We start from the raw sequence: 26,578 nt of genomic DNA on the forward strand, positions 1-26,578 counted from the left end.
CACTGAAATGTTGACATAAGCTTTTATGGTACTAATCCTTCAACCTCCTTTTGAGGGCTAACTCATGCTGTCTACTTTTTGCAATGTTATTAACTCTATTAGTTTAAGCAACTCGATATTGAGGCTCAGATTCCCTGGGGAAAAACAGATAGTTGTGTGGGGAGAAGATTCAGTATTCATGAAACTGTTGGCAATCATGAATTATCCCCCTAGACTATTTAAAGAGTTTGGCATAGTTGGATTGGCACAGTGGCAATATTGGGCCCTTTGGTGTGTTGAGTGTGGAACGGTTACTGAATCTTTGGGAAAGGAAGAGAATGAGGTATCAGTCAGGAACCTGAGTAGAAAGTCTAGGAGTGAATTTGAGGAAGGGAATCTAAATGCATGCTTTTAGAGTCAGTTCTGTATTCTTGTGTAACTGGCTAAAAGACAGAGAGTCCTAGATTTCTGTGCTGAATCCCACAGAGAAATATCAGCATCTTTGTAACCTGTGATGATTACGCCTTGGCAGATGTGGATATCTGATGTCTAGGTCTATCACACCCCAGGCAAGATGCTACACCTATCCTCATAATTATTGTTATATTAGCATGCACAGACAGGGTAAGATGAAAAAATTGTGTTTTCCATTCCAAAGAAGTTAATTGATTCACTCTTTGCCAGAGAAGCAGCAGAGGAAATAATAGTTATGAGTCCTGAATGGAAACAGCCAAAGTGGCCTTGAGCACCAGGGCCCAGTTTAGTCAATATCAGTATCAGTAATAATAATCCATATTACTATAGCAAGGTAGGTAAAGTATTATTATTATATATTGAATATTAGGTTCAGTAATATAATAATATTACTATTATATAATAAAATAATCATTGTTTTGGGATTCCATGAACCATGCCCATAGAAGATGGTGCACTTAACAGATGAATGTTGTATGTATTCTGCCTTCTCCACTGAAACCTGTCATTCCCAGACTCTCTCCCTCTCTTCAGTCTTCCCTATTCCCTGAGACACAACAATGTTGAAATTAGGCCAATTAGTAACCCTACAATGGCCTCTAAGTGTTCAAGCGAAAAGAAGAGTCAATCCATGTAGCAAAACTCATTGATGACTTATTTTAAGAAACTGCCACAACCAGACCAACCCCCATCCTGATCAGTCAGCAGGCATCAACATTGAGGTAAGACCCTCCACTAGCAAAAAGATTATGATTTGCTGATGGTTCAGAAGATGATTAGCATTTCTTAGCAGTAAACTATTTAAAAATGTACATTTTGGGGGGGCAGCTAGGTGGCACAGTGGTAAAGCACCAGCCCTGGATTCTGGAGGACCTGAGTTAAAATCTGGCCTCAGGCACTTGACACTTACTAGCTGTGTGACCCCAGGCAAGTCACTTAATTCTCAATTGCCCTGCCACAAAAAAGTACATTTTTTAGACATAACACCACTGCACACTTAATAGACTACAGTATAGTGTAAACATAACTTTTATATGCACTAGAAAACCAAAAGAATTCATGACTCCCTTTATTATGATATTTGTTTTATTGCAGTGGTGTGAAACCGAACCTGCAATATCTCCAAGGTCTGCCTGTATATTATATATAGTTGCTTTTTGTTTGCTTGTTTTTGTTTTGTTTTTTTAAGGGCAATGAGGTTTAAGTGACTTGCCCAGGGTCACACAGCTAGTAAGTGTCAAGTGTCTGAGGTCAGATTTGAACTCAGGTCCTTCTGATTCCAAGGCCAGTGCTTTATCCACTGAACAACCTAGCTGCCCCTTACATATAGTTTTAATAGCTTATATATGAAATATAGAATAGATTCTCTATAGAATATATAAAATATGTTATAGAATATATAACATGTAGAATATGTGTTATGGAATATATAACACAGAATATATGTTTTGGAATATATAACACATTGAATCTATTATAATAGATTATATATAAGTATAAACGATATCATGAAAGCTATTATCCCTATTTTTATTTATTTTATTTTTCCCATATAAATATTTTATTATTTTTCTATCCCTATTTTTAAAAGGTAGAAATTTAATATCAGAGGGGTTAAGTGACTTTCCTGGGCACTATTAAATATTGTCCTTAGGGCTCAAAATTAGGATCATTTATGACAAGTTATCCTACCACTTCACCAAGTTGTCTCTAGCATAAGAAGAAACAAAGCATTCCTAAGGAAACCAAGGTTCTTATCGGGGTTTTAAAGACTGTACCATGACAGGTGAGTATTAGGTTCAGAGTCACATAAACACACACAAGATGTAAGTTTGTACAAAACCAGAAGGTCTCATAGGAAAATAGCTTTCCAGGTTTGCTTGTGTGAAGCTTGCTGCCCCCTAGAACAGCAAGGTGACTGACGCCTGCCGCTTCTTTTGTGCTGTCTATACCTCCCATTTACAAAGGAATCATCTGCAGTTAAGGCTTATTCAGAGAGAAACAAGATAGGGAGTTGGGGGTGGGGCGTGGGGTGAAGTGTGGAATCCAGGGCTCAGCAGGATTCAGGTCTATACACTGTTTTGAGTGGGTCAGATTGTACAGGAATTCTTTATACAAGCTCCCTCTTGCTTGAACGTCTGGCTTCTTGGCCATATTGTTTTGTTTTTTCTCTGGATCACTATCAGCACTAGATGGTCAAAATGTTCAATTAGACTCAGCATGTGCCTCTTGACTTTTATCCATTCCCATGGCATGTTTTGTGTTCTTATCACCAACTCTTTTCTCTGAATGATTCACCACTTTCTTATGGTTCTTCATTAACTAAGGTATTATTAAGAAAATAGATTTAGAACTGGAAGGAATGTTAGAGGCCACCTGGTCCAACCCCCTTATTTTACAGATAAGGAAACTGAGACCCAGAGAGAACGACTGACTTTCCCCAAGGTCACATAGGTATTGAGTGGCAGAGCAGGAATTTGATATGACATTGACTTGACATTGTCTCCTATGTATTTAATACTTTGGCTTAATAAATATTTCTTGTTGTTTCATGAAATCATTAACTTCTGTTTGGTCAATTCTAATTTTCAAGGATTCTGTTAATGGGTGAGGTAGCGTATTTCTTATCCTAAGCTGTAAATTCTCTTTTTAAGGCTTCTTCCATAGCTCTCATTTCTTTTTCAATTATTTCCTCTACCTTTCTTGATTCATTTGAAATTTTTTTTTGGGGGGGGGGGTGTCAATGAGGGTTAAGTGATTTGCCCTGGGTCACACAGCTACTAAGTATCAAGTGTCTGAGACTGGATTTGAACTCACATCCTCCTGAATCCAGGGCTGGTGCTTTATCCACTGTGCCACCTAGCTATCCCCCCCATTTGATATAATTTTAACTCTTTTTTTAAAAGCTCTTCATTTCTCCTAAGAATTCTAATTGATCTTGAATGCAAGCTATATTTTTCTTTGAGGCTTTGCTTGTTGGTGTTTTTAAGTTATTCCCTTTTTCTGGGTTTGTGTCTTAGGCAACCCTAGCATCAGAATAGCTCTTTTTTGTTCATTTATTCATTCTTTCAACCTTAGTTTTGTACATTCCAGGTGCAGTCCTGGGATTTGAACCCTATATTATTACTGGTATGGATTGCTCTGGCCAGCCTTGTCTGCCATCTCTGAAGCCCTCACCATGGAGAACTATCAGCTTCTATCTCTGAATGGTCCTGCCCCTATCAGGTGGAGTCACAGGGAACAGCACAATCTGTGGGAGAGCAGGTTCCTCAGAGGACAGACCATTTTTTCTTACCGTAGCATAAGTTGGAGTAAAGATTGCCTTGGTAAGAATTAATTGCATACAGATATATGGCTGTTGCTTGTTCCATTCAGCCCATGGTATTGTAGATTCAGAGATAGAAGATACCTTTGAAATAATCTCATCTAAAACCCTCATTTTATATTTGAGGAAATTAAGGCCCAGAAAGTTCAAGCAACTAGGCTCAAGATCACAAGTTGAAGATTCAGGATTTGACTCAGACTTTTGACTCCAAATCCAAGTCACAAGCCCTTGTTTCATAGTGGAACATACTATGGAAAAAAGTCTGACCCATGATCAAGAAATTGCTCTTTTAAAAAGTAACAAGGGGGAGGGGGCGGCAGCTAGGTGGTGCAGTGGATAAAGCACCAGCCCTGGATTCAGGAGGACTTGAATTCAAATCCAGCCTCAGACACTTGACATTTACTAGCTGTGTGACCCTGAGCAAGTCACTTAACCCTCATTGCCCTCCAAACAAACAAAAAAAAGTTACAAGGAACAAACAGACAAACAGAAAATGAATCCCTCCTAGCTCAGCAATGACCAATTCCATTCTGGGAATGCAGATTTGCATGAAACCCTCCAAGCTCTCAGATTAAATGCCTCAGCAGCACTTAGCTCTCAAGAGTACTTTATGGTTTTGTACAGACCTGCATGGAATATAAATGACTGTTTAATTATGCACCATGACGTCATCTACCAGGCACCAGGCAGGTCACAGGGTTTGCCTCCAGCTCACCCTGAGGAAACAGCTTGGATTGGGGAACGGAAGCCAGTTTGCTGAGAAGCAATGGACCCCTTCTGCAGGATCTGTGGTAAAGAGCACATGCAAAGATAGTGCCGCTGGTGGGACTTGTGATGCTAGTTTCTTATGTTATTTAACTAGCACCAGCAGAACCATCCAGGAAATGGAACTGCTGCTGCCTAAGTATGGTTCAGTTGCAGAAATAGGCCCCATGGTGTATTTCTATACCCCATGGCGCTGTGGCAGCATTAGGAGCACAGGCCTCTAGTGCCCAATATGATACATAGTCCAAGTCCCACCAGGCTGACATATATTTGTAACAGTCATTCTATGTTTAATCCAGATGCATATGCATGTAGACATATATGAGTATATGCATACGTACCACACATACATCTATACCCTCTCAGTGCCCCAGCAGCTCTCTAGACCATGGAATATATGTGTATTGATTATATGTATATACATACACATATATATGCATAATCAAATATAGGATGTTCCAAGGGTCTTATTGCAGTTTTAAGCTAATAAGGCTTAAAACTTATATATATGCATATATATAATACCTTATATTATATATTATACTTAAACTATATATGTGTATGTATGTGTAAATACATCAATATACATACCTTGCATAGGGAATAAGCGTTATGGATAGAAACTAGAAAAAAACAACTTTGTATAGTATTGATCACTCTAGGGACTTCACTATTTATCCTAGATGTCACACCTCACTTCTATAGCCAAACTCCTAGAAAAGGCCATCTATCTATCTATATTCATGTTTCTACTTCCTCACATTCTACTCTCTTTTCATTCCCTTGTAAATTAGTTTGTGACCTCACCACTCCGTTGAAACTACATACTTAAATATTTGTACTGTCTTGTCCATGCCAATTTTTTTTCATAGCATGTTCAGTAGCTCTTTTCTTTCTCTTCCTTTCTTCTTTTCTTCCTTCCTTCCTTTCTCTCTTTCTTTCTTTTTTCTTTTTTCTTTTTTCTTCCTTCCTTCCTCCCTCCCTCTCTCTCTCTCTCTCTCTCTCTCTCTCCTCTCCTCTCCTCTCCTCTCCTCTTTCCTCTCTCCTCTCTCCCTTCCTTTAAAAAAAAAAATAAACTGGTTTCCTCACTATTTTTTTTGACTTCAAAAAATTAACCTAAGGTAAGGAGAAACATACATGACCATTACTGTCACAAAATGAAACCATTTAAAAATTATTCATTGTTCCAGGTAATTTGCACACCACTGTAGTTCACAAAAGAGAAAAGTCACTCAATGTCTCTTAGTCTCACTTTTCTCATCTGTGAAATGGGGATAACATGGTAGATGAAAGTGGGCTTCAGCTAATTATTTGCAAGCAAGAGGTCACATAAAAGATAACACTCAGGAGATAGATAATGATTAAAGTGTTTGACTGATCATGGAATGAGAAATGTTGTTGTTTGTACTTCATTCTTTGTTTGTTTTTTTGGTTTTTTTAGTGAGGCAATTGGGGTTAAGTGACTTGCCCAGGGTCACACAGCTAGTAAGTGTTAAGTGTCTGAGGTCAGATTTGAACTCAGGTACTCCTGATTCCAGGGCTGGTGCTCTATCCACTGTGCTTAGCTGCCCTGTACTTCATTCTTGAAGATGACCATGACATTAGGATAGTGTCATGACTTGCAGTGAATTGGATTTAAGTGAGGGAGAGCTATGCAAAGTTACCAGCCTCACTCTCTCCTCTGGAGCTATCTGGGTCCAGTGGCAAGATATGTATCAGAATAATTGGAGATGACCCCAGATGTTTAAGACAATTGGGGTTAAGTTACTTGCCCAGGGTCACATAGTCAATAAGTATCTATGGTCATATTTGAACTCAGGTCCTCCCAACTTCAGGGCCAGTGCTCTATCCACTGTGCCACCTAGCTGTCCACTGAATGAGAATGTGGTATAATAGTGGACAGCTCAAGAGCTGAGGGATTGCCTACATGGATGAGATCATGGGGCCAATGAATCATAGAAGCATTACTTGTGTCTCCTACTTCAGAGGGTTATTCTGAGCTTCAAGTAATATAATGTATGCAAAGTACTTCATAACCACAAAGTGCTTGACAAATGTGAGTAGTTATTATTATTATTATTATTATTATTATTATTATTATTACTTAACCTCTGTAGCTCTAAGTTTGCTCATCTCTACAATGAGGGTGCTGGAGGAGCAGATCTAGCATCACACCCTGGTCCTTTCCCACCCTATGGTTCTAAATGTTGGACTGAGCAATTATGTTTCTCTTTCACTAAATCTATGGAATTTTTGAAACCCCTTTTGTTAAATCAATCAATCAGCACTGATAAATGCCCACTATTTGTCTAGACATTGTGTTAGGTCTATGAGCTACAATGATAAAAATGAAATAATCCCTAACCTGAAGGAATTTACTTTCTATCAGGGAGAAAACCAGCACACATGCACGCGCGCGCGCGCACACACACACACACACACACACACACACACACGGAATATTTGCAAAATAAATACAAGGTAACTTCTTGGTGGGAGATACAACATGAAACATTGAGAAAGATGTTTTGCTTGTTGCTTCTCACCTTCCTAGAGCACAGAACAGCTGCTTGGAGAGCCCATTAGATGCCATTATTTGGTGCCATTGTGCATATGAGGCTCAGTTCTAAATTACCTTTACTCCAATCCTAGAGGGATTGGGGGCCCAGCTGTTTAAGTGCCTGAAGGAAATTGGTTCCTGAAAGAAATCTCTCTGGCTCCTGCCTAATCTGATCCAAGTCAACACCATGCTCATTAACAGGGGATTTTGCTTATGTGTCTATATATGGTTTTTTTTTTTTAACACTTTTTGCTTGCCTGGTCTAGCCTTTTCTTGTAAATGATGACCCATTCCCTAGTGCTCTGCAAGACTGTCACTCCATTAGTGGATCATTGGACTGAATCTTTATTAATTTATATTTGTGTAGGTAATTCCTACATATATATATATTTTTTTTCAGAATCCAGATCAACAGGTATTCTTATAATTTCAAAATAAAAATAATTGTTCATATTAATCCTAGGTTCTTTAATGAATTAGATTAGAAGATCACTGAGGGCAGAGCTTTTCCCGTCTTCCCATCACAGTGAGTGTACACATTCTTATTGACTGAGCCTAGAGTCAGAAGATATTTTCACAAGTAAATGGGACTTGAGGTAGTATGTGGTAGGTGCTATTGTAACAGCACAAACTAAGTGGTACAGGAGTAAAGCTCAATAGGCACTTAAAGAATTCTAGGTGATTGATATCTCATTCGAGCCTCTCAAGAACCTTGTGAGGTAGGTAGTGCAAGTATTATTAGCCTATTCTACAGATAGGGAAACTTGAGAATTTGTATACATGATATGTTCCATCGCTCTACCACTTCTCAGTCACAAGAGCTCTACCTTCAAATTCATCTCTCTGAAATTCCTCTAACCATGACCTCTTGTCCTTCCATTTATCTCCTTCTGAAACTTATTCTCTATTGTCACCTTGGTGCCCCTCCTCCTTTTTCTGGTGTCGCTTCTCTTTCTTCAAAATTTGGACCTATATTTAGTCAGTTTAGATTTTCCTTTATCTTCTGCTCCTGAATCTCTTGCATCATTGTCCTATTTCCAACCATTACTTTCCAAGCCCTGATCCTGGATTACTCTCACAATCTGCATTCTGTGTGCCTACTCATGTGCTTCTAAAAACCCCTAGGGGAACATTACCCTGCTGACTGGATTCATGACAACTTTATGCTATTCACTCCCAATCAGGTTGTTATTTCTTCATGCCAAGCCTCTCACCCTTTCCTGTCTGACTAATCAAATTCTCCACAATGTTCCAAACTTGTCTCCTCAGACTATCTTTTTTTTTCTTTCTTTCTTTTTTTTTTTTTGTGTGAGGCAATTGGGATTAAGTGACTTGCCCAGGGTCACATAGCTAGTAAGTGTCAAGTGTCTGAGAGCAGATTTGAACTCAGGTCCTCCTGACTCCAGGGCTGGTGCTCTATCCACTGTACCACCTAGCTGCCCCCAGACTATCTTTTATAGCCCCCTCCTCTTCCTCTCAACAGAGCTCCTCACCTCCTACCTGACTGAAAAAAAATTGAAGCCATCCATTATATGCTCTTTTTGCTCCCCAACATTTCAGATCATCTCACCACCATTTCCCAGTCTGCCCTCCTATGCTCCGGGCTTAGGGGAGGATGCGGCATTTCTTTTTGCCAATGCCAATCCTTCTATTTGTGCCCTTTATTCCTTTTTCTCCTGCCTCCTCTACAAGATTGTCCCTTCAGCTGCCCCGTTTTCTCCCCAATTATCTACCCTTCCCTATCACATGGTCCCTTCTCTACTACAAACATGCTATGATCTCCTTTATCTTTAAAAAAAACACCTTTTATTTGACTCTACTCTCTCCTTAAGCTAACGTGCTATCCCTTTCTCTTCACTAACAAACTTTTATCAAAAGCTGTTTATACTGATTGCCTCCACTTTTTCACCTCCCAATTACTTTGCAGTCTTACACTGTGGATTCCATGCCCACCACGTGACTGAAACTGCTCTCTTCAAGGTCTCCAGTGTTTGTTCGTTCTCTCTCTCTCTCTCTCTCTCTCTCTCATGCACGCGCACTCACTCTCGTTCTCTCTCTGAAGCAATTGGGGTTAAGTGACTTGCCCAGGGTCACACAGCTAGTAAGTGTCAAGTGTCTGACTCCTCACTCCAGGGCCAATGCTCTATCCACTGTGCCACCTAGCTGTCCCTCTCTAATGACCTCTTGCTAAACCGGATAGTCTTTTCTCAGTTCTCACCTATCTTGACCTCTCTGTGGCATCTGACACTGGCATCTATCCTCTCCTAGATACTCTCTCCTCATGGATTTTTGTGACACTGCTCTGTCATGTTTCTTTTGTTGTTAGTTTGATTTCTTCTCAGTCTTCTTTAGAGGATAATCTTTACCTATAAACCCACATCTCCTCCTAATTTCTCTATTCATGTCCAGAACAACATTGTTCTTCTAGTGATCTGGCTTCACCACCCAAGAGTCTTCCATAACTCTTCACTCATTTATTCCTCATACCCAAACAGTGGCCAAGTGGTATAGATTCCATCTCCTTAACATCTCTTAAATCTGTCTCCTCTCCACCCTGATGGTCACCGGGCTTGTTCAGGCTTTGAGCATCTATCACTTAGATTAATGCAATAACCTCCTAATTTGTCTCCCTACATCCAGCCCTCTCCTTTTCCATCCTCCAAGCAGCTTCCAGACTGATATTCCTAAAGCTCAGATATCTGAGGCTGGATTTGAACTCAGGTCCTCCTGTATCCAGGGCTGGTGCTTTATCCGCTGTACTACCTAGCTTCCCTCATTTTGCATATATTTTGTATTCACTTATCTGAGATCCCAGTTGTATCCTCCCCAGTAAGACAATAGGATGCAAGCTCTTAGAGACCATCTGCTTCTGTTTTTGTGTCCCCAATGCCCTGCACACAGTAGGTACTTTATGAATTCTAATTGATTGATAGCTCATTCAAGCCTTTTAAAAACTCTGTGAGGTAGGTAGTGCATGTGTAATTGCCCCCATTTTACAAATGGAGAAGTTGCTGCTGGAATGGGTTAAATTACTCATCTATAGGCACATAAGCAGTGAGCAAAAGTGGGTTTTGAATTTAGGTCTCACTCCAATTTCACTGTGTGGTCACTATTGGTGCTCTCTCACTCGCGCGCTCTCGCGCTCTCGCGTTCTCGCGTTCTCGCTCTCACTCTCCCCTCCTTTCCCTTCTCTCCCTTCCTCTCTCCTCTCTTTAATTGTACTATATTGCATGTCCCTCCAGTATATAATGACAGGCCCCTTGGTCATCATCTTTTTCTTTTAGGCTCATTATCTACCATGTCCTGTTGACCTACCCTGGGTCTTGGTACTGGCCTTGATGCTGCATCATCCTGACCAGCCTTGTCCTGAAGCTGGTAGTAGTGAGGTTAGCTTGGAGGATTTATGAGTAGCAGAGGTATTTAAGCTTCTAACTGACCTATATAGCCAGAACCTGCCTTTCATCTTCTATTCCTTCTCCCTGAGTGCACATGTGCAACGCATACACACACATAGACATAGACACAGACACACAAACACACATCCCACAGGATATGATAAAGCATTTCTCACACTTGCACCCACTGTTCCCTCTTGATTACCTCCTGGGAACAGCTATCAAAGCCTTCTAAAACAAGGGCTTTCCTTTCCCAAAGACACCACTGTTTTCTTCTGGTGTTTTGGGAGTTGCTTCAAGGGCCTAGAAGCGTACCTTGACAGCTTTCCTTTCTCTAAAGCATGAAAGTCTCTCTAGGAACAGCCCAGAAAAACTATCAGGAGGAAGGCTTTTGAAGTTGCCTCTGAGATCATGCAAGTTTCCATGGAGATCACATACTAATCAAATCACCACCTCATTCAGAGGCTCTCTGCTTCCAACCTATAGCCACAAGAAAACCTGAAGAAAAATTCACTATCTGCATGGTAACACCCATTCAAAGAGCAGAAAGGTATCTTGAGTTAGCCCCCCCCCCCCTTACTCCCCTCTCCTGTTATATCTTGTCCTTTCCCTTTCATCTTTTTTTCTCCACCTGAAGCTCCCTGGGGCCCAAAGGGTTAGTGACAGGTTGGATATCACTGTAGCGGCTGCAATAATAACATTATCTGCTTGGTGATCATGGTGTACTTCTATGCTAGGAAAAGGGAAAGTTTGCTATTTTGGTTATTTTATGTTATGGTTTCTTGTGCATGTGTGGTATTCTTTGGCTTGCTAGATGGTAAGTTCCATGAGAATTAAAGGTAAAATCAGTCCTTGCCTTCAAGGAGTTTACATTCTAATGAGGGAGATAACAGCAAGATAACTAGGTACATATAAGATAGATATAGATATCTATATAGACCCCATCTTTGTACCTCCATTAGCATATGGTGGATACTTAATATATATTATATATTTATGTGCATGTATGTGTATGTATATATGAATTTAAATTGATTCAGAAAGATGTGCATCTTGCTTCCTCCCTTCTTCCTTCCCTCTCCTGCCTGTTGGCTTTGGAAGACATGCATACATGCATTGGGTTTTTTTTTTTGTTTTTTTTTTTTTAGTGAGGCAATTGGGGTTAAGTGACTTGCCCAGGGTCACACAGCTAGTAAGTGTGTGTTAAGTGTCTGAGGCCGGATTTGAACTCAGGTACTCCTGACTCCAGGGCTGGTGCTCTATCCACTGCGCCACCTAGCTGCCCCTACATGCATTGTTTATATGCAAATAAATTCAGACATAGGTTGAAAGAAATGAAAAAATATTTATTAAGTGCTTACTATGTGCCAAGTATCAGGCTGTACACTGGGTATACAAGTAAAAGAATGAATAAAGTCCTTATCCTCAAGGAGCTTGACTCTAATGGGTAAAACAAATGAACAAACAAACAAATAAACACTCTTACAGTAGTAGTGGCCAAGGAGGAGCACTTTGATCTAAAAAGGTACAGGGATGTTCTGTGATATTGATACACTCTATCCAGGAACAATGGAGAGTACAGAGTGGCTAAGGAGGGAAGGTATCAAGGAGGCTGGACATAAAGTTTGTATGTGTGTGTATACAAACATATACATATATATATATATATATATATATACATATATACACACACACATATACATATATATATAAACACACATACCTACATCTATATACATATAAACTTTATGTAAAAGTTTATATGTATATCTATAAACTTTATGTCCAACCTCCTTGACACCTATGTATGTGTTTATATATGTATATATACACACACATATGTATATATACATACACACATATATACACATAGAGATAGAGAGATAGGTAGGTATATATGTATCTATATCTATCTTATATGTACCTAGTTATCTTGCTGTTATCTCCCTCATTAGAACGTAAACTCCTTGAAGGCAAGGACTGATTTTACCTTTAATTCTATGGCCAGTCCTTAGTACGGTATCTGACACATAATAAATGCCTGTTGACACAGTCTCAGAAAGTTACCTGCCTGGAATACTGATAAATTAAGTGACTTGCCCAGTGATCATTCAACCAGTATGTAGGTGAGGTAGGTCTTAAAGCCAGCTCTTCCTTACCTGAGGCCAGTTCTCTATCTAGTATGCCATTGCTGTCTCTCCATTAGAGATGGAATATCCTAATTAGTTTTTGAAAATAAGCTTATAAATCAAAAGTTCAAGTGGCAGAAAATTCTAGCCAAATTTCATTCAGGGAACTGTTCCTATAGTTAACAGAGGTCTGAATAGGCCCCCAAGTAGTACCTGCACATAAACTATTTTTCTAATACCTAAGAAGAAGAGCACATCCCTGAGTTTGTAAATTTAGCCACTGGTTATGATAGCTCTCTATTTGGCTTCTGTATCATTGATTTCTCCATGTCTGATTCCTACCCTCAGTTTCCCGGTAATGCTTCCTATATTTTCCTTGGCAAAAATCCTGCACTCCATCCTTCTATTTTACACCAGATAAATTTTCTTAATATGGCTTAGCCTCCAGAGAAATCCTGATTTCCCACAAACTGCTGGTACCCTTCAGGCCTTCACCATTGGTGTGAAACAGTTATCAATTAACCAATGCTGCTCAAGCTGCTAGATCTGACCATGACCCTCACCCATCTGCTCATTCTTCAGGTTTTGAAAGGGAAGTGGTGAAGAGGAGGAAAAAAGGGAGAGAAATATTGGAAGGAATTAAAAAAAAATGAGAAGGATAATGAGAGGGATACTATGGAGTAACTGGAACCTACTGACAATTTAGAAACGAGAATTCAACTCACCAAGAACAGAAATGGGGCACCATCAGTACAGAGAGTGATGTTACCTACAGAGAAGTTTAAAGGAGTTTCCAGTACTAGGGATGCTATAAAAGGAACCCACTTAGGTATCAAAAGACTTTAGAGAGCTCCAAGAATCCCTGCTCCACTAAACTAAAATACCTTCTCAAGATGGTACCTTATCCACCCTTCAAATGATCCCCAGGGCGACTTTGTCTATGCACATGCCTGTGGATATCTGCAGAAGGAGGAAGGGGGAGCAATGAGATTGTTTTTGTTCAGAACATACACAGACCCATGTCCATTAGGTGGCACTGATGCACACCCAAGTAGTGAATTACTGGGACTTCCAAAATCCACATGTCTCTCGTTCTGTGTCATTCTGTTCCCTGGGCTCCTGGAAACTGCTGATGAGTCATCAGAAGGCACTTGGCTCTTGTAGCTGTATCGGCACCAGGGCTGTACTATGCCAGTCTGGGCTAGATTTTCCCCTGAGGGCTCAGCCCAAATGGGGATGGCATCCAACTCCTTACCCCGCCCTACCCCAGCCTTCTGGCCTCAGGGAGCTACCTTGTCTAATTAATCCTCTATTTGAGATTCAGGTTGATTGTTAATTAAATTATTTGTTGTTGGTTATTTGACAGGGCTCAGCTACCCACTTGCCAAACCAGGGAAATGGTAAAACCTGGAACAGAATAAATGATAGCTCCGGTGACTTATCTTTCATACCAGAAGAGAGACAAAGATGTGAATAGAATTCCTTCTGTCTTTATCTTGGCATCGTTAGTTCAATCTTAAGTTAACTGCCACTTGTAGTCTTTAGGTCCTTGACCCCAAATTTACCTTTCTATTTCCACTTAGAACCATGAACTATTAGAGCTGCAAAGGACCTTTGAGAAAATTTAGTCCTTGAGGAAACAGAGACTTCTTCCTTTTCTTGTCAATTGATTGGCACCTCCATGGCTGGCCCAGTACTATAAATCTGGCTTTGCCTTGACAGAGTAATTTGGTCCTCTGTTTTTCTCTAGTCATACTTTCTTCCTATATTTTTTCAACCTTATATTGTGGAAACTATCATTATTACATATTCAGGATTAGTAATGGGAGTATGTAGCAATTAGTGTGTGTGGGTATGTATATAATTTAGAGCTATGATTTCATTGTGTGGGAGACTTCTAGTTCTCTCCAATAACACAGATCAGCAACTCACCTATAACTGTTTGTCTTAGAGAGTTGTTACCTTGGGCATTGAAAGGTTGAGTAGATTTGCCCAGTGTTCCACATCAAGTATATGTCAGAATTTGAACCCAGAGCTTCCTGATTTTAAGGTTGGTTCTCTTTCCATTTTGCTGCTTCTCAGAAATATCCTGATGTAGTAAGTATAGATGTATATGTTATATATTACATAATATATTAGTATATAATACATTATATAACACATGATTTACAACATTATATTTTTTGTAATATGTGCATATATATATATATATGTATATATATATACACACACACACACACACACACACACACATATCACAGACTCTCATAGAGAGGTCTTCAAAGGCTATTCAGAACAATCTACCTGAGGAAAGATCCTTTCTACACCATAACCAATTAGTGTCACTACCTTTCAAGGCAACTCAGTAGACTTTTGGATAGAACAAATTACTGTGGTGTTTTTTTCTTACATCAAACCAAAATCTCCCCCCACCCCCACCACCTTCTTCCTTCCAGGGCCAAGGAGAACATGACTGGTTCCTCTTCCACATCCTTCACATATTTGAAGATAGCTATTATGTTCTGCCTATATCTACTCTTCCTTAGGCTAAACAAATCTAGTTCCCTCTGTCAGTGGGGGACATAGCACTGTAAAATTATAACTTAGGTAGCAATGGACTTCTTGTCTTTTAGGTGAATAGATAATGGTAACTGCCATTATTTTCCCTTAAATGCATCTATTCTTTCAAATATGGAAATGTCACTGTTGCTAGACCCACAGGAATCCTGTGTGTCAATCTCTGAACTGGCACTCAAAGCCTCTTAACTTAAGTATAGCAGTTTAACTAATTATCTCTAAGTGTTGCTGTTCACACTGCAAAGACAGGTGTCAGTAGATCAGGACTTTTCAACAAGTTCACTCCCTGATTCTCAATTAAATTGAACTCACATACAAGAAGACAGCAGTTGCTCAGAGCCCTATGGTTTTCAGGGTTGGCTTTTCCCAATCTATTCTTCCTTTCCTCCTTCCCCACCCTTCCACCTATGGCTAAAACTCAAGCTGTGTCTATATGAAAGAAGAATAAGTAAGTTCTGGTCTTATCAGGTTTTACTGTTTTCACACTGGACACTTGCATATGCCAAATAACTCTGAATGACTGTACTTGTTAATCGAGATTATTGCTTGTGTGACCTTCACACTCCCTAAGTCTTGTCATCTCCACCAATGCAGCCTCTTAGGATTTCTAGTCCTTTGTATCTATCTGCCTTACAGTTAAGCTTTCTTTTCTTTTCTTTTTTTTTTTTTTGGTGTTGTCTTCTCAATAATAACAGGAACTCCCTGAGAGAAGGGACTTTCTTGCTTTTTCTACTTATATTCCCCAGTGTTTGGCACATAGTGTTTAATACATGCTTTTAAATTCATTCATTCCATGAAGTGTATGAACCATACAGATTCTTTGATCAAACCCCAAATTTTATTTAGAAATATATACAGTTGAGTGGATGAAGAGGATCCTTCACCCCCATGAGAACTGGACTTCCTCCAACTATTTTTGGTTCTTTAAGACTTACTGAATTCTATCCTGAGAGTAGGGCCAGCCAAATAAAAGTTCTTAAGATTTAGAGATGGTAAAAACCTTACAGATCTTTAGTTTTGGGAAAATATAGTTCAATATTTCAAGGACTCATAATTTAATATTTTCTAGGCAAGTGATTGGGTTCATTGAAATCCCATTATCCCTATTACTTATGGCTGTGTGATCTTGGAAAGTCTCTTAATCTTTTGGGATTTCCTCATCTGTAAAATGAGAGGAGTTCTAATTCCCATCTAGTTTTCATTTTATAGGCCTATAGAAAGCCTGACTGCCTAGATACCTGATAAGAAGTGACAACATACAACTATTAAACCAGATTTTTAGGCAAGCAAATATCAAACCATTTAGGGCACATAGCAATAAATTCATTCATTTATTTGACAGACTTTTATTGAGCAACCATGATGTGTAATGGATTTTTTAGGAGTTGAGGGAGGTACAAAGAAGAGTAATACAGTTTTCCTGCCCTCAATGAGCTCCCAATATTGTGTGGGAGATCTGACATATACACAAATAACTGCACCACAAGGGAGGCTATGATAGATACATGATAACTTCATCTATAAAATGATGGATTGGATTAGTTGGCCTTTAAAGTCCTGGACATTCAACTTCTAATAGTCCATTAGACCAGTGGTCTCAAAACATTTTTGATCACCAACCGCTATGAGCAAAAATATTTTGTGCTTCTGTCCCAACTAAATTTACTATCCCATCTATTTTTATTTATTTGTAAATTACATACAAATAACTATATGCATAATGAAGGAATGAAACAATAGAAGGATCCACTGGGGTTTACTGAGTAGGGGGATGGACAGACCTGTGCTTCAGGAAAATTATTTTGGTAGCTGTGTGGAAAATCTTAGAGATGGAATACACTTGAGGCTGAGAAACCAATAGGGAAGCCATTGTAACAGACAAAGTAAGAGGTGATGGGGGCCTTAACTAGGGTGATGACTGTGTTAGCTGAGAGAAAGGGAAGAATACAAAAGGTGGTATGGGGGTGGACACAATAAAATGTGACAACTGTTTGGTTGTGTGGTGGAAGAATAAGTAAGGAATTGAAAATGACACAGGTTGTAAATCTGGGTGACTAGGGGAAAAAGTGGTGCTCTTGAGAGAAACAGGGAAGTTCAGAAGATTAGTGAGGTTCAGGGGAAGATAATATAATGAGATCTGAAATGCATATTCCAGCCCATCTATGTCTAATCATCCAGTGACTCATTTTATTCCCGCTACATGGTACAGTGGATAGAGCACTGGGCCTAGAGTCAGGAAGACTCTTCTTCCTGAGCACAACTCTGGCCTTGGACATTTACTAGCTGCGTGACCCTAGGCAAATCACTTAACCATGTTTCCCTCAGTTTCTCATCTGTCAAATGAGCTAGAGAAGGAAATGATAAACCACGCCAGTATCTTTGCCAAGAAAACCCCAAATGGGTTAATGAAGAGTCGGACATGGTGGGGGCGGGGGGGGGGGGCGTGGCAGCTAGGTGGCACAGTGGATAAAGCACCAGCCCTGTATTCACGCAGACCTGAGTTCAAATCTGGACTCAGACACTTGACACTTACTAGCTGTATGACCCTGGGCAAGTTACTTACCCCTCATTGCCCTGCAAAAAAGAAACAGACAAAAAAAACCCCAAACAACAACAAAAAAGAGTCAGACATGACTGAAAAACAACAAATACTAGAGGACAGGACAGGCTTTTTCCATTAGTACTTCTTCTTATTATTATTATTTTGTGTGTGTGTGTGTGTGTGTGTGTGTGGCAATGAGGGTTAAGTGACTTGCCCAGGGTCACACAGGTCACTGAGCCATCTAGCTGCCCCTTACAGAGCTTGTATTCTTTTTCCCCCCATTTATTTATTTATTTGTTTGTTTGTTTATTTAATTAATTTTTTTTTTTGCGGGGCAATGAGGGTTAAGTGACTTGTCCAGGGTCACACAGCTACTAAGTGTCAAGTATCTGTGGCTGAATTTGAACTCAGGTCCTCTCAAATCCAGGGTTGGTGCTCTATCCACTGTGCCACCTAGCTGCCCCCTCCCCCCATTAGTACTTCTGCAACTGCTGCTATGGGTACCTGGGGAGTGGTTAAGTTATAATAGTTCTGAGGGGACAAAATTCAGTTTAGAAGGGATGAAGTCAGGAGTTTACACAACAGAGAAAGAGGGAAGAAAAAGGGAATGCTGGGTGACAAGGTATGGTTGAATCACAGAATAATAGAGTGGGGGCAGCTAGGTGGCCCAGTGGATAAAGCACCGGCCCTGGATTCAGGAGGACCTGAGTTCAAACTGGCCTCAGACACTTGACACTTACTAGTTGTGTGACCCTGGGCAAATCACTTAACCCCCATTGCCCCACAACCCCCTCCAAAAAAAAACCCCACAAAGAATAATAGAGTGCTAGAAGGGATTTTAGAAGTCACTGAGTTCAACTCTCTCATTTTACAGATGAGAAAACTGAGGCTAGCAGGGTTAAGTGAGTTACTTGCCCAGGGACACACAGTGATAAAGTTTTTGAGGGATTTGAACCCAGGTTGTGTTGGAAACAAATCCCACCACTGGCTATTGCAGGAAGGGTAGGTTTTTTTATCCATCTTCCCACTTTCTAATTAGTTGATCACATAGGCCACCAACTCTACTTTGGAGACCACTGAAAATTCATGTTTGGAACTCAAGAGAGAATCTGGGGGATAAGAAATGCTGAGCTGAGAACAGCATCATGTGGTAAGACAAAAAAGTAGTTCTAGAATTATGATCTCTATTTTACAGACTAGGAAACTGAACCTCAGAAAGGAAGGAAGGAAGGAAACACATTGATTTAGTATCTATTATGTGCTTGGCACTGTGCTAAGCACTTTATCAATATTACCTCATTTGTTCTTCACAACAACCCTGGGAGGTAGGTGCTATTATTATGTCTGTTTTACAGTTAAGGAAACTGAATCAAGCAGAAGTGAAGCAATTTGACCAGGGTTATACAGCCAGTAAGTGTCTGAGACAAGATTTGAACTTAGATCTTACTGACTCCAGGCCCAGTGCTCTATCCACTGGTTAGTCAAACAGAATTGCCAGCGTTTCTATGATAAGTGAAAGTGCAGAGGGTAAAGCCCAGGCTCTCTAACTCCAAGTCTGTTATTTCTATTATACCATATTGCCAATCATACTTAACTAGAGATAATAAAACCCAAAGAAGAATATGACACCACCATGTTCAAGTGGAAAGAAGGGTGAATTATCAGTCAGAGGACTGGGGTTCAAATCCTGCTTGTGTCACTTCTTACCTGAGTGGCCTTGATCAAGCTACCTGCTCTTTCTGGGCCTCAGTTTCCTTTTCTGTAAAGTGGGAGAATTTGAAGAAATGAACAGTAAAATCCCTTCCAGTTCCAAACTTAAAGTCCCACACATATCAGAAGAGCAGGAAGCACAGTTTGTCCTAGTTTTGTCTGTATAATTCTCCTTCATTTTATTTTATTTTTATTTTTTGTGGGGCAATGAAGTTTAAGTGATTTGCCAAGGGTCACATAGCTAGTAAGTGTCAAGTGTATGAAGCCAGACTTGAACTCAGGTCCTCCTGAATCCAGGACTGGTGCTTTATCTACTGTGCCACCTAGCTGCCCCATTTCTCCTTCATTTTAGGGCCAACTTCCTCAGCTGATTATTTCACCCTTGTATCAGCAAGGTCATATAATCAGGTGGGAACCCAGTCAAAGCAAGGCTAGCTCGGTGATCATTCTTGGCATGGTAGGAATTCTGTAGGTCATGGATAAACAATTTGTACATTAAATGATACAAGATAGTAACCAGGTGAAATAAGATTTTGTTGTCATTGTTGCTGTTGTTGTTTGGTCGTTTCAGTAGTGTTCAATTCTTTCTGACCCCATTTAGGGGTTTCTTGGCAAAGATACTGGAGTGGTTTGCCATTTCTTTCTCCAGCTCATTTTACAGATGAGGAAATTAAGGCATCTAGGGTGAAGTGACTTGCCCAGGATCACACAACTGGTAAGTGTCTGAGGTCAGATTTGAACTCAAGATGCTGAGTCTTTCTGTCTCTCGGCCTAGCACTCTACCCACCACACCACCTAGCTGCCCAAATAAGAAGACAAACACTTCCAGTCTTGATAAAAAGGAGTTTCTAGAGTTAAGTCTAGCTTCATGCTGGGTTGAAAACTCTCTATTGTCATCCTTGGGTGCTATCCAAAACAACTTTGTGTCAGTGGTAATAGCTTAAATTTTATTTAAAATCTGCTCTTGGAAATAAGACAACAAAAGAACACCTTAAGTTCAATTCTGCAAAATCCATTTTACAGAATGTAACCCCAGGTATAATTCGCTGCTCCCAAGAAACACTTTGCCACATACTTTTGGGGGGCCAAGCCATTCTTTTCCTGAGGCCTCCAAGCCTGGGCAGGGCAGCTTGGAACCTCTGTGTAGTACACATTTAGTATTATAGGAAATCAACTCTTGATCCAGCTTATGCAGGGTCTTATACCCATCCCCATATCTAGGACTTACTGGCTCTTGTTTTCCAAAAACATTTCCAATACCATCCTCCTCTCTCTTCCTTGTTTTAAGCTTCACTCACCCCCTAACTGCATAATGCCTCTGTCTTTGTCTTTTGTGGAGGACTCCATGGTGATGGGTATAACACATTCAATCACATCAGTTTCTGAACTTCTTCCAACTCCCAGGGCCAAAAAGCAGACTGTGGTACAGCAGGAAGAGGAGAAGAACAGTACAAATAGATGGTGGGATGCATTCTGGTTTCCCCACTGGCTGTGACTCATTCCAATTGTTTACCTCATTCATCAACCTAATCCCTTTTAGTGGTAGTAGCTTCCTCCATTGTAGGATCTTAGGAAAAGTAGATGGCTGAATATAGGTTGGATGGGGCCTAGAGAGTTTGCCCCAAACTGGGCTTCCTTCCCTTGAACTCATATCACACTTTATTTGTACCTCCTATGTACTCACAAACATCAATTTTGTATAATGATAATAATAATAATAACACCACTACCACCACAATATAGTTATATATTGTATATAACATATATACTGTATATATTGCATGTAATATAATAGATTATTCTATTGTATATAATACAATATAACATATATTGCACAAAATACAATATATTATATATAAGTAATAAATAATAATAAATGCTTTCCCTTCTCACCTCTGCCTTCTGTAACCCCTTAGTTCATTCAAGTTTTAGTTGAAGTGACACCTCCTGCAAGAGAACTTTCTTGCTTACCCCCTCATTAGTCTTTAGTCATTATATATTCTTTGTACATATCTTGAATTTACTTATTTCAGTACAGGTGGCATCCTCTTAGTTGCCTCTTTGGAAGGCAAGGATTCTCATCTTTATATTGTTATACCAAGTACCTGGTTCAGTTCTGAGCAAACAGAAGGTACTTAAATGTTGACTGATATTTAGTTCTGTGGAGTGGGAATTGAACTATAAATATATAGCATTAAGACAGTGGGGATTGAACTGTAAATACAAGGCATTAAGAATTTTCATAGGCCTATGCTTTAGGTGCTGATAAATTTAAAACCTAATTGTTTCTCTGGCCAAAGTGAGTAGTCAACAAGCATTTTTAAGTGCCTACTATGTGCTTAATCAGCAACACACTAAGCACTAGATCTCTTTGTTTCTGTGTAATAGTATCATTAATACAGTCCTAGTTGGTTAAGTTAATAAACATTAGTTAATAAACATATTTCCCAGCCCTTTTACATTTATTATCTTGTTTGATCCCTTTGGAGGCAATGAGGAAATTATCGTCACTGTATGCAATCATACATGGATAGGACAGCAACTTGTAAATGAATGACCATTTAAGTATTTATATATTTGAATATATTGTGGAAAGACCCCTGGATATGGAGTCTACTTAATCCAAATCTCAGCTATGCCACCTATGACTTTGGACAAGTCATTTCCCTTTTCTGGGTCTCAGTTTCCTCATCTGTAAAATGAAGGGGTTGTACTCAATGACCTGTCAGCTCACTGCTGGTTCTAAATTTATGATCTTATGACCTAAGTTTCAAATTCCTGCTCTTCCACTTACTAGCTGTGCAATCTTGAGAGAGTTACTAATTTCTCTGAACCTCAGTTTCCATACTTGGGAAATGTGGATAATAATATGTACGCAAGACTGTTGTAATCAAGGGAAGTGCTAAATTTGGACTCAGAGGATCTTTGTTCAAAACCTAGCTGTGCAACTGGGCAAAACCACATACATTCTCTGAGTCCCTGTTTTGTTTTTTTAAATCTATAAAATGGGAAGCCTGGACTAGATGACTTCTGTCAGCTGACTCTAAATGTATACTTGAAATGAGATCATAACCGTGAAAGGACTTTGAAACTATCAAGCAGTCTACCAACGTAAGTTGTTGTTGTCACATAAGCTACTGAATGAGGTTGTATGAGATTGTGTCTTGGGTTTGACCTGAGCGCAGGAACATCGAGGTGGTTTAGGGAGAGCTCAGCATTCATTTTGGGGATTTCATTGTCCCATGAGAAGCCTGGCCTCACTATCAGGCTGTACCTGATGCCATAGGCCCTTGGGAGGATCCCTCAGAAAGTCATCTCTTCATTCTAGAGGATTTGGAAATAGGGCAAGATGAGAGGGACATGTAGCCTGCACTGATAGTGGAAATGCAATAGAGACATAAGAGGAACTGAGAAGATGGGGATAAAGACATAGCCATGGTAGATGAAAAGGGTTGTTTGAGCAGGAGAAAGTACTGCTCACCTTCCCCCTTGAATACTTCCGCCCTGTGACATGACTTGGGACTTGTACTCCATGTAGAATCACCCTCCCCTCACCCTCCTGGTAGAAATCTCTCCTGGCCTCCCTAGAAACTGAAGGAAATAGTAGGAGTCCTGCAGGCCTGACAGAGAAGCTCCAGTACAATCGTTCTTAGATGAAACAGTTCTACAGAAACTCAGCCATTCGTAGTCAGGGAAAATTCTGTCCTGGTCCCCAAGGAGACCTGTTCAGCTATATTTCTTACACCAACTTAGTTAAGCCCCAGCTTCCATGCATCTGTCAAGAATATCAACTAAGGCTCAGCTAGTGTCCCTAATCCAGCCCTATGTCTACTTAGCCAATTAGGACAGAGAAAGTATGAAGGAAAAGTGGGGGGGGGAGAGGTAGGTCAAAAGGCTTTTTCTGGACCTTGGTTATAGGAGGCCTCCCCTAACTCAAAGGATAAATTATGGGGAGAAAGGTTTGATTCAGGTCATAGTATGCCACATGATATGTTGACTTTCAAGCAACATAGATCTCCATAGCTCTGTGTTTCTCTCTGTATACCTTCGAGTTCTGGTTCTAACTCTTGATTCTATGGGCAGCTAGGTGGTGTGACCAGAGCACTGAATTTGGAGTCAGGAAGACATAATTTCACATGGTTCCTCAGGCACTTGCTAGTTGTGTGACAGGGGGCAAGTCATTTAATCTTCTCAGGTTCAGTTTCCTCATCTGTAAAATGGGACTGACAAACCTTTCTCCCAGAGTTGTTGTCAGGATCAAATGAGATAACATATTTGAAGTGTTTTGCAAGCTTTGAAGTGTTTTATACAGATATTAGCTATGATTGTGATCAAGAGATAAAACATGGACTTCATTTCTCCAAACAATAAGCCTTACCTCCCATGAGGAAGAGAAGCCCTGCCACATACTGCATAAGGCCTCGGTCCCAGCAGCAGCCCAGCACCCCGATGATCCAGCCAAAGAGGATGATCGCCACTGCCATGCCCATGAAGCCAGCCGTCATTCTGCGCAGATCTGGAGCAGAAAAATGGGCAAACAAGAGTTAGAACCAGAACTTGAAGGTATACAGAGAGAAACACAGAGCTATGGGGATCTATGTTGCTTGAAAGTCCCATAGCAGGTATAGGGACTAGATGGGAGATGATCACCCTCCATCTGGAATATACCTACTTTGTCCATTTGAGACAGATACATATTGTCCTTTGTTGACAAAGAGCATCTTGGTAACAATTATAGAGGTGTGACCGGAGATCCCAACTGAGCTCTAAGGTAAAGTGAGAGCCAGTTTTTACACTGAATTCTGGTTTGGGTCTTTCCTTTTGCTGGCTATGTGAAGCTGGGCAAATCACTTAACCTTTCTGGGCTTCCGTTTCCTCATTTGTCAGTGGAGATTGTTGGGTTAGATGACTTCTAATGACTTTTAAGCTCTGAATTCTACGAAGCTGTAACCTTTCCTGGGGGCTTCCCAGCAATGTGGCCAGCCCCTTGGTGTGTATGTATATGTGTTTGTGGGTAAGCATAATTTCTTTTCTCACTCAAGCGTCCTTTCTAACTACCCCTCTCTCTCTCATGCAGGCAATAGCCCATCTGTCATTGTGACCACCCAAATGACCCATGAAGTCCCCTTCTCTCCATCAAATTGTAGGGACAGCTCCACTCCACACCTCGCTGACCAGAAGTGGGGAGGGTTTGGCAGAATTGCTCAGCCAACCCTCCTGTACTCGGCTGGGATTTGGAACCCTGGGCAACTTTCTTGTTTGGGCACAGATGAGGAGGGACATTGTCTGGCTGTGGCATTGTCACCAGATGGAGAAGGGCAGAATGGATACCACTTCTCGGTTATACTCAGCATCGTGCTCTGGTTCCTTCTGGGTTGCCTTACCTATACCTCTATGCTTTGGGGGAGGGGGGGACATATCTGAACTACCATCAATGTTCCTTCACTCACCTGCTCCTTGCATCACTAACTAAATTCCCATCCCTTTCCCCCCTCCTCCAAACTTCCCTCACTTTGCCCCTACCGATCTCTAGTCACCTCAACCCAGAATTCATCCCCTTTCATCCAGAATACATGCATCTGCAAACAAAGTCCTTAGATAAATAGAAGCAAATCCATTTGAGGCTCATTGGTTTCCAGCTACTGTCCTCCTATGTCATGGGATGGGGCATAAAAGAAGTTATATGAGCACTATGCAATTTTTCAGATATTGTCATACTAACCTATGGAGGTCCAAGACCATAAAGTGCATACAGGGCGTATGCTGAACATTCCAGTGGGGAGAATGGTAGATTTGGAGCGAGAGGGCCTGAGTTTGCACACCAGTTCTGTCCATCAAAGCCTGTGTGAACTTGGGCAAAGCATTTCACACTTCTCAACCTCCTTTTCTTCATCTGTAAAATTAAGGACTTCAACTAAATGAACTCAAAACTCCATTCAAGCTCTGTAGCTGAGATCTTATAATACTGGAGTCAGAGATGGCGAGGGGGGGGGGCAGTGTATACTTGGCTTCAGTGCCATCAATACTTAGCTTATGGCAGAAGATGTCTCTCCCCACCCATCTCCATCTGTCCTCCACACTGCTCCTGTAGGAATTGTGCCTTGCTTCATTGAATGCTGAATGCCAGCTCAAGGAAGCCCTGAGAGGGGCAAGGCAGGAAGATAAAAGGGGAGGGGCAGATGGAGCAGTGGCTAATGGCTCTCATTGTCAAAGGAGTAGGCTGATGGGTGGCCCTGGGAGGAGAGAGGAGAGAAAGGGGAAAAATATGGATTCAACTCCTGAAATACACAGGCTGTAGATTCCCACATAAGAGAAAGAGGGAGGCTCATCTGCCTGGTTTACTTACACATGCAGGCTTTGCAGAGGAGTCAGGGTTACTTCCTGTTGAACACAGTTCCCTCTCCCCTCCCACAAACTAATCCCCAAAATGCTTGGTTTGGCTGTGTAAAAGTAATGCTAATTACAGTCATTTACATGAACGGCTTGCTATTTATTCCTAATTGCCATGCGGCACAATAACAATTATTTATATCATTTGTGACAGGTTCTTTCCCCTCTCCAGGCTGATCCCTCTATTGGTAGAGGTGGGTGGATCCTCAGCCTATCTGAAGGCTAGCCTGAGATCTATTCTCATCACCCTGGCAGTATCTTGACCAGCTTCTGAGTCCTCCAGCCTCATCTGGATAAGCACAGAGCAATGACCCCACTGGGGTAAAGACAGCTCTCAGCCAACATACAGTAGCCATGCTGCTTTGGCAGATTCAGGACCACTGATAGCTCCTGGTCCCTGTTATGAACTCACATTAAATTTGTCTCAAGTTTTGACTACAATCCAGACCTCTCTACATGTTTGTTCAGTCTTCCTAGTTTGTTCCTTGTGTTGCATGGTTATCCATTTACCACTTAAATCTATTAGAAGGAATAGTGCTGCCAAGTCATTTTTCACCCAACTTCCTATGAACCTTTAACTTGTCTCTAGCCTCAAAATATCATAACTTCAATTATCACCTCTATGCAGATAACTCCCAAACCTATAGAGCCAACCCTAATCTCTCACCCTGAGCTCCAGTTCTACATTTACATAAGATAGTTTTAGATGAAAGTTTTACCAGGACGTGAAAC

The 26,578-nt window shown here is 40.6% G+C and overlaps 1 protein-coding gene across 1 annotated transcript in view; it reads right to left on the bottom strand.

Moving 5' to 3' along the window:
- TMEM178B (transmembrane protein 178B) overlaps window positions 1–26,578 on the bottom strand; it is a 447,373-nt gene that overhangs the window by 17,119 nt on the left and 403,676 nt on the right. The window contains exon 3 of the mRNA XM_043965935.1: window positions 23,835–23,972. Within this exon, the coding sequence (XP_043821870.1) occupies window positions 23,835–23,972 (138 nt within the window). The remainder of the gene's footprint in view (window positions 1–23,834; window positions 23,973–26,578) is intronic.

The sequence above is a fragment of the Dromiciops gliroides genome, chromosome 5 (genome assembly GCF_019393635.1).
Source record: "Dromiciops gliroides isolate mDroGli1 chromosome 5, mDroGli1.pri, whole genome shotgun sequence".
Lineage (NCBI taxonomy): Eukaryota > Metazoa > Chordata > Mammalia > Microbiotheria > Microbiotheriidae > Dromiciops > Dromiciops gliroides.